Here is a 9,767-nt window from a genome sequence, read left to right as displayed (position 1 = left end):
GCTTCCTTGCTGTCAAAATCCGTGCGACAGAGCGTTGCCTCATTAATACACAAATGTCAATATGAATTTGTCAGCGATTGTACATATTTCATGAGACCTATTTTTCAAACAATGGTGCTCGTAAGGGCTGAAATCAATATTTCAGAAATGAGATGTTTCATAACTTTGGCTTGTCATGGCGACGTGAATTATTAACTTAAGTGTAACGGGAGAACGCTGAAAGAGACGACTAAGACACATGCTGCTAATATGTGTGTGCGGAACAAGATGGGCCCTATTTTGGTGGATTCCCCACTTTATATGCCATATTTAATGAGAAATCAAGTCAAATCGCCACTTAAATATTACAGGTTGTGTAAACTGAAACATTTCTGTCATTTACTGTATTTTAAAAACACTGATGGATAATTCAGATCATTTTTTACATTTTTTAATCACTAGCCCCCCAATAACTGATTTTAATTGAAGTAAAGAAATGGAGAAATGGGGAGAGAAACAAGATTCCAGGTGTAATTCAGTGTTGTTATAGTTAACTAAACTTTAAAAATTGAATACCATTTTCGGTAATTTGAATAAAAAAAAATATGAAAAGATAAACTTAAAGTAAAAGAACTGAAGTAAATATGTTTAAGTTTAGGTACTAAAATTACAAAAACTAAATCTGAAATAGAAATAAATTTAATTATTTATATGTATATAAATGCATATATATATATATATATATATATATATATATATACTGTATATGTGTGTGTGTGTTTGTGTATATGTGTATGTATGATTTATAAATATAAATATTACATATATTTCTTAAATATATACATATATGTGTGTGTGTTTATATATACATATAAATATATACAGTACACAGATATATTATGTAAACAAACTACACAAATAAAATTGGAAAAATTTTAAAACAAAATGAATAAAAATTAAACTAAAATAAAAGTTGAAAACATACAAAATAAAAGCCACAACTAATAATATTTATTTATTTAAATTAAATAAACATTAAATTATATAAATAATACTATAAAATTCCAGTGGTGAATCTGATATTTGATAAATAATCAGATACTGTTGATTAAATCAATCAAGCAGGTTGTAAGAAAGCCTTGTCTGTCATCTTTTTCACACCGTGAGACCATAAAAAACTGCTGATCTGATCACCATGTTTATCCTGGGTATAAAAGTCTGAGACCACATTGGAAATCTGAGAAGTCAGTCAAAGATTTAGATAAAGATGATGTTTGTATTTTACAGCGTAAGCACTGTGTGTGTAGCTGGACGTCAAATGAACACGAGTGACTTACATAAGACTCTCTGCTCTTCTAAAACACTGACATACTTGTTTTTGGCAGGTCCATATAAAATTCTCTTTGTCCAGATTGTGCTCATTGGCTCCTTTCAGCACTTATTGCTTTTGAAAGCTCACGATGTGACATCACATCCTCCCTCATTACTCCCATTTCCTCTTTATTGCATTGCTTCCAGTTCTTCTGTGTTTTCCTCCTCGGCCCGCTGTGTCTCGTTCAAATCAGTAGTTTCATCCTCTTTTCTCATTTCTGTCTCACTCTCGTCTTCTGTCTTGTTCATTTCCTGTTCCAGATGTTCTTCTTTTACACGCTCACCCTGGTGTTTTTCGTTATCCACTTTTTCTTTCGCTCGCTCCCTGAAAATATCAAGCAACCTGTCGAACTTGGGTCCCCACTCCTCAAATCTGTGTTTCTGTCCCTCTGTATCTTTTTCGGCCTCACTTTCGAGCGAGCTGAGAGACGTGGCCTGTGAGCCGCCCCCCTCCAATCCGTACGTCTGCAGCGAGTCGTATGGTGGCTGCATGGGGTCAAAGGTCACCAGGGATAGACGGTGCTGCAGGAAATCGCCCATACGGTTTGTCAATGAATCCACGCCTGCCTTTTCAGAGTTCGCTTGGCCAACCGTCCCATTCCCCAAGCCCCACCCTCTTTCATATAGCCCCGCCCCTCCAGGTAGGGGCATCACTAGGTGTGGCACATAGTTCTGCCCGCCCACCCCATACAAGCCCATTAGTCCAGCAGCTTCTGGGTAAAGAAGTGTCGTCCCGGTCAAAGGTATCCCTCCGCCGCCCCTCAGCAGAGTACCTTCCATCGTTCTGAACGGCATCTCCGTCGAGCCCAGGCTGGTGGAGCTCTGGCTGGTGCTGATGAGCGGAGCGTCCCCGTTCTTGTCCAAAGCCGAGGCGGGGGTGGAGTCGTCTGTGGTGATGGTGGAAATGGAGGCTCGTGTGGTCAAGCTGTGAGGGGACGCCTCGGGTTTATGACTCACAGAAGTGCTGGAGGCCTCTGAGCATGAACCGCTCTGGCTGGAGCCCTTCACGAACAGAACCTGGTCCGAATGCACAGACTGAGAGAAAAAAAACACAGAAAACAGTGAAGAACATGATCAGGCCATTTAATAGCTCAATAGTTTAGGGTTGTTTTTGAAAAAAAATCTCTCATGCTTACCAAGGCTGCATTTATTTGATCAAAAATACAGTAATCAAATAAAAACCTGTAATATTGTGAAATATTATTACAATTTCAAATAACTGTTCTTTTATTTGTATATATTGTCAAATGTAATCTATTCCTGTGATGCAAAGCAGAATTTTAAGCATCTTTTTACTCCATTGTCATTTTTTGATCATCGTCACATGATCCTTCAGAAATCATTAAAGAGTAGGTCATATGGTATTTTCAAGTGTCCTAATATTGTGTTGGAGTGCCCAACAACAGGTTTAAATGCATCTAAGGTCAGAAAACATTGTAATTTTTTCAGAATATACATTTAATATTAGAGTCATTTGCCAGTGATTAGGAAATGATTCGTTCCCAGCAAGTTCAGAGCAATCCCCTCCCATCCTCAAGCCTACTCTGCTCTGATTGGTCAGCTGGACAAGCCTGTTGTGATTGGCACAGAGAGGAGTCCTTAAGCCAGTTAGCCAGTGCTACCAATGACAAAGCACCTTTACATAAAACAATATAGTGCTCCAATCCGTTCTTATGACATAAAATACAAAAACACTTATGCAAGCGAGTCGTGCCCACAGCTAAAGTTTAAATGCTAAACTGTGAACACTTGGTGGATACGTTAGCCGAGTGACTAACTGATGAAACAATACAGTTTGTAAACCAAAATATGTCTACTGTAATGTTTAAAAAACGACAGACAGAAGACGCTCTGTCTTAACTTTCAATCAGAACGCAGAACAGCTGTATCACAGGCGCAGCAGTCTAACATTCGCTCGTCTCTCCCACATTAACCCTATAACTGCCGGTGCAGCACAATAAACAGCAATTTCACTATGATTATAAAGTCTGTGTGCTACACTACATGGTTTATTATTAAACAAAGTCATTAGAACAACATCAGTCTACAATAATCAACACATTCTTAGGAAATAGTAGGTTCACAGCGAATTGTCAGAACTACTTCAGTAAGAAAGTAATATTGAGGGTTAGCAGGAAACCTAAAGCTGCACTAGGTATACATCACATACTGACACAAAAACCTTTTTTGAGCACTCAACTGAAAATGTACACGTAATGTATCAGTCGTACTTACAGGTTGTGGTTCAGAGAGCTTGTTAGTACAAGTTAAGAAGATTAGAAGCCAACGAAGATAAAAGCCAAGATTAGAGAATCATTCCTTGATAAAATGACATGCACACAACAAAAGGTTAGAATTGTATTTCTGTGGTATCCTTGAACACAGCGTCTTCTCAACATAATGTAAACACACTAACAGTGGAAGTGTTTGTGGGCAGATCAGAAACACAGCGTCTTCTCAACGTATTATGCAAGGCGGGGTTATGCAATTGTGTTATTACCCAGTGACGTATACCCGTAACAGGCAAAAGATTCGAAAATATAATGACTCGTTAAGGCGATTAAGGACTGTCTCTTTTTTGAGAGAATATATTTTTTTTTTTTGTGCTCTTTTTTGATACAACTTTACAGATTGTTTTCATTTAAAGGATAGCTACATATAAACTTAAACAGCATATGAAGAGATGCTATTTTTCTTGACAAAACCCATATTTTATTGCTCAAAACAGTAATATGCTGATTTGATGCTTAAGAAACATTTTTATTAGATATATGACAATTAGTGCCATTGGTACTGTCAATTTTTTTCAATCTTGATAAAACAATGTAAAAAAATCAACATTTTTTAAATAGAAATTTCTTGACATTTAGTGTCTTTATTAACTTTTCATTTATTGTCCTCGATTTTTTTTCAGGATCTCAGATTTAAAGACAATAATAATAACATAAAAAATTTAAAAATCAAATAATAAGATGAACAAAGAATCATTATTTCCTCCACAGGAATTAAAAAAAAAAATAGGGCTTTTTCAGTCTAACCCAAATCAAAGCTCCTTTTAAAAAAATTATTAAATGAGGGCTTTTTCAGTAAAGCCCTAAAAATAATTGTCTTTATTTGAGGTGTTTTATTACAATTCAAAAACTATTTTTTATGTATTAATGTTATTTAAAAAATTTATATTTTATAAACATTGTATGCATAGTTTGAGATGATAGGAAACTGACTCACTATTGGCCACTAATGAACTCATTTGGTACAATATTCATTTACATACTTTAGCAGCAGCATCCTCTGTGATTGGTGGATCTTTAGTGGAAATTAAGTTGAAATCACACTGATTTGTGGTTTTGAAAGAAGCACATCTCAGATGTAGAGTTGTCAAAAGTGCCGACCATGATACTCAGATGTCATAGTAGGTCTGTATAGGTAAGCTTATAAATTATAATTTAAAATCTATTTAGCGAGACAATAAATGGGATTTTCACTCCCAGAACCCATCTGTTGCGGTCTATAGGACTGTAATAAATAGTTTGATAAATAGATAAATAGTTTGTGGCAGTAAGGATACCTGATCCTGGCTTAGTGTGTGGCTCTCAGAGATGACCTCACTTCCTGTCTCGCTCTCTTTCGGAATGCTGTCAGAGGATCCGTCTGCTCTTTTATGTTCTGATCCATCCCTGCTCTTGCCAATAAATACAGAACCGGATTCTAAAGGGCCGCCAGCCTGGCCTTGGCTGCCAGGAAGAACGTATGCCAGTTTGGCGAGATCCAGCCTGGAGTTGAACGGGCCGAGTCTGTTTCTCGAAGCTGGAAGGGTTTGGATGCTGTAGCAGTACCGTCCGTAGAGGGGTGCAGAGACGGGACGGCGTGGGTCCAAACCCAAACTCTGACTCCAACTGAAGGTTCTGATGCTGTCCAAGTTATCCTGAGAATACCTGTTATAACAAAATAGAAATTAGGAATCTAAAATGGATGTATTAGTTTAATGGTTAAGTATAGAAGCCTATTTCAGCCACATGAGAAAAAAAAATCATGTTTAAGTTAATTATGATTATAACTTAAGTCGAAAATATGATATGAAATGTCAAAATTCTGAGAAAATTTTAACTTTTTTTAACTCATAATTATGATGTATAATGTCATAATTTTGCTATTTTTCTCAGAATTATTACATAGTATGTAAAAATTTCTACTAAGTATCTCATAATTTGCAACTATTGTGACTTAGTGTTTCATGTTTTAGACTTTTTAAATTTTTGTCAATGTTCACTGCTATCTCATAATTATGACTATATGCTGATTTGGTGCTTAAGAAACAGTTATTATTATCAATGTTGAAAACAATTGTGCTGCTTAAATTTATGAAAATTGTGATATTTTATAATTATGACTTTTTATTTCTAATATCTTGATAATTGTGTATCGTTTATCTCATAAAAAGTATCTCCTAATTTCAACCTTTTCCTCTATTATTACTTAGGACATATTATATTTATCTCAAAACTATGACTTAGTATCTCATAGTTTCATCTTTTTCCTCAATTATTACTTATGATTTCAACTTTTACCTCATAATTATGACTTAATATCTCAATTTTGACTTTTTATCTCATAATTATGTTAGTGTCTCAACATGTCATAGCTATAACTTTTTGTCAAAATTTCAACTTTTTAATCTCAAATTATGTCTTAGCATCTTACAATTTAGACTTTATCTCATAATTATGACTTAGTATCTCATAATTTTGATTTTTTTTTTTTTTGAATTTTTTTATTTATTATTTTGTGGCAAGAGAATGAGCTTCCATAATATGTTCAATGTCAAATATGTCAATTATGATTTACAATAAAAAAATTGTGGTAATTATGAAATGCATCACCAAATTTGAGAAAACTGCAGATCCGATCATTTCATTGGGCTTGTAAAAGAAAACCACATTCCTTGCAACTTTTGCACCATAAGCAGATAAACCAGATATTTCTAAGTTACCAAAAAAGTTGTTTGATTAAAAGATCTGTTGTACTCCCAGTGAAAACTCCCAATGCAATGATTCAAAAACAGTAAGGTGTGTCTTTCAAAATAGTTGCTTGTGAAGTATTTCACCAACCTGCCCAGGAGTATTACAACGACATCAAACAGGAATATGATGGATAGAGGACTAGAACACAGAGTGGGTTTGAACGGCATAAATATTAACTAGATTAACTTTGCACTGCAACAGCTGTCAGATTTGCGTTGTAAAGGCTCATTAAACCACACACACTCCTGAGTACAGAGCCCTCATTAATCAGATATACATTTAGCATCATTTAGAGTGACTGAATGTATTTAGAGTAACCAGAGATTCGAGAGGAAGATGCACCAGTTTGTCTGTGGTGAATGTTAGTTTATATTCAAGCTGAATAATTCGCATGGGCTATTAATATAATATGGCATTTTCTAAGCCAAATGTCAAGAAATGACATGTGATTTAAAAGATCAGATAGTGCCAGCAATAAATCTGGGAGATTCAAATGATGAAATGAGATGTCTATTTCTGTGAACATCAAAGTCAATGTAAACACACACACACATGCGCGTGCGTGCGTGCAAACACACTCACATATTCTTGCTGTCCCGAAGCCTCTGTGCCCTGCGCATGCTCTGGGGGGCGCTCTTCAGGGTCGCGATATCGAAAGCGGCTGTGTCCGCCTCACCGCCTCCCTCGTCATCATACGTGATGATGTTCTCCCTGATCTCATCATCCTCCACAGGAGACTGAGTGTCCCGTTTCTGCCTTCGCAACGATAGCGAGAGCGCTGCCACCACTATCGAACAAAAAAAAAGTTAGAGAAAATGACAGGAAGTTAATGCCACTTTTCATTAATAGGGTACAAAATGGACAGTTTCCTTTTTCCAGTTAATAATAAGTGAAAAGAGGTGCCTAACCTTCAGAAAATGTTTAAAGTCAACCTTTTGGCTTTTACACTGACGTTTGATGTGTATAAAACTGTCTATTTCTCTTGCTAGACTGATTTTATATTAGATAGCAGTTCATTGGTTTTTCCTATGAAAATGTGTGCACTTGGAACATTTCTTTCAATTTTTATACATAAAAAGACTGAAAGGAAATATTGCTGTCTAGCAAATGACTATACCTCAATGGAAATGATCCATTAACTCTTTTTAATTTTTTTATTAATGTTTCTTTAATCAAAATCAAAACTAAAATTAAACCATCAAGTCATGTCAGTTTTAAAATAGCTCTAATAGCAATGAATGAATGATAACATTTAAAAAAAGTTTTAAAATGTTGGTAAACATTGCAACACTTTAACACTTTACTGCAATGCAAAATGGTCCAAAAACTAGTTTCTTAAAAATTATTCAAAATGACTCAGAAACTCCTTTAACTAAGTTAATATTTCTTTATTTAAACTGAAAACTAAAATGTGGTGAATCATTATTGTTTCTCAGTGTGCTTCCTAAAAGCTTTTTTTCCCTCACTTTTTCATTTTTGTCTGAAAAGAAAACAAATTGCAAATGATAATTGCGTTATTTTTGCAGAAATGCAATTATATCACTGTAACCACTTCCAAAAACTGTAATAATATAACTATGGCAAATTTCTATAAAATTCCCAGTGAGAAAACACATTAGTGCACTTCCAGTTTCAGGCAATTTTTCCATTATGATACAGAGTTGCCAAATCTTCATAATTTTCTGTAAAGCCAAGTTAGAAAAAGTTAACCAGTTAACTAATTTAAGATACAGAAAGGAAGTTTGTGGAGGACTTTAGTAGATGCCCATGATGGCTGACTTCAAAATGTTTAAAAAGAAAATGAATCAAAGGAAATGTGGCTTTAAAACAGTATCTATTTCATTTCTTATAAGACTACCCTTTAATTTCTAATGCATTATGTTTCAGGTGAAACAATGAGGGAAATTATGTTGCCACATTGCTACACTGTAAGACCCCAAAGTGTATTTGTAGAAAATGCCTATTCCACCTCTCACTGGCTTTTTTTAGTAAAGTTTGAGTGTTCAATGTCATTTGGGGAACCTTGAGGGTGGCTTGTTCCGCAATCTCGAAATGCCATACGATGCCCTCAGCACTCATCAAATGCTGTTTATTATGAGTGACTTAGTGCAGAAATGAAACCCAAAAACATTCATTAGCAAACCCAACTGACAAACGGAGGAGAAACAACGAGGCAGGTCGGTGGAAAGTTTGAACGACCCAAAAAAACACACATTTATGGAAGAAAAGCTGCAATTTGAAGACACGCCAGGAGGCAATGGTGGATGAAGACAGGGAGTGATGGACAGATGTAGCAACAACACATCATTAAACCAGCCGCGTATAGAGGCGGAGCGAAGGGCGAGCAGCAATCACAAATCCTGACGAAATGGACTGAAAAGCAGAACTGACCCAGCAGAGTGGACGCACAGGCCAGGATGGCCAGCATGGCGGCCGAGCTGACACCCAGCAGCGGGGAGTTTGACGGTAAAGGCAAACAAGCCATCTGCCTCTCCCAGTCCGGCACAGACGCTTTATCCTTCTCGTCCGTTTCTTGTTTTTGTTCTTCCGCCCACATGCCTCCGTTTTGGCACGGACACACCGTAACAGTAATCGTTCCTGTGCTGCTGAGGTCTGACGCACCGTCACGGAGCATTATGGGTATTTTTAGAGTAGGTAAAGAGGAAGAGCGAGGAAGAGCCTTCAGGGATGACAAGAGCACCAGACTCGCCGTGTGGTCTGGAAACAAAAGAAATTAATAACATAAAAAGGCATCAGTCACGTGACACATTACGAGAAAAAAATAAAGGAACGAACAAGATTTTAATCTATAAATAAATAACTGTAATTATATTCTATGGCGAGAAAGACACACTTATGTGCTAAGGAAAAGATAGACATTAAATAAGTATAAATTTGAAGTAAAAAAAAAAAAAAAATATATATATATATATATATATATATATTATATATTTATATATATATCTTACGCCTATTGTGTTCTGTTCTATTCTATTCTATTCTATTCTTTTCTATTCTATTCTATTCCAAGTGTGAGGAATATTTAATTCATATGACAAATATATATATTAATAATATAATACATTTGTAATAAATATGTATATGTTCTTAATAATATAATAATAATAAAAAATCAATAATCATAATAAATATATATTTTTTATAAAATCTATGCAGACACAATAATATATACACACATTTATATAGCTTATATTTATAATATAAATAATCTAATAAGATATAATATAAAAAATATAATAACTATTAATATGATACATATAATAAATATGCATATGTTCTTCATAATATAATAATCATAAATATATAAATGTAATATTTAATAAATATAAATGATAACAAATATAAAATTTTTATAACATCTATAAAGTAAACATA

The 9,767-nt window shown here is 34.9% G+C and overlaps 1 protein-coding gene across 2 annotated transcripts in view; it reads right to left on the bottom strand.

Moving 5' to 3' along the window:
- Positions 1-973: 973 nt before the first annotated feature.
- The window catches only part of LOC109109346 (cadherin-11-like), a 75,149-nt gene continuing 66,355 nt past the window's right edge, over positions 974-9,767 (bottom strand). For both annotated transcript variants that reach the window (XM_042750641.1, XM_042750642.1), the window contains exons 11-14: positions 8,763-9,089; positions 6,954-7,158; positions 4,919-5,285; positions 974-2,385 (exon numbers count right to left, since the gene is read on the bottom strand). In XM_042750641.1, coding sequence (XP_042606575.1) covers positions 1,480-2,385; positions 4,919-5,285; positions 6,954-7,158; positions 8,763-9,089 — 1,805 coding nt within the window. In that variant the 3' untranslated portion in view covers positions 974-1,479. The remainder of the gene's footprint in view (positions 2,386-4,918; positions 5,286-6,953; positions 7,159-8,762; positions 9,090-9,767) is intronic.

This window comes from Cyprinus carpio, chromosome B23, assembly GCF_018340385.1.
Source record: "Cyprinus carpio isolate SPL01 chromosome B23, ASM1834038v1, whole genome shotgun sequence".
Taxonomy (NCBI): Eukaryota; Metazoa; Chordata; class Actinopteri; order Cypriniformes; family Cyprinidae; genus Cyprinus; species Cyprinus carpio.
The sequence above is the reverse complement of the archived record's forward strand: the minus strand, read 5'-3'. Positions and strand labels throughout refer to the sequence as shown.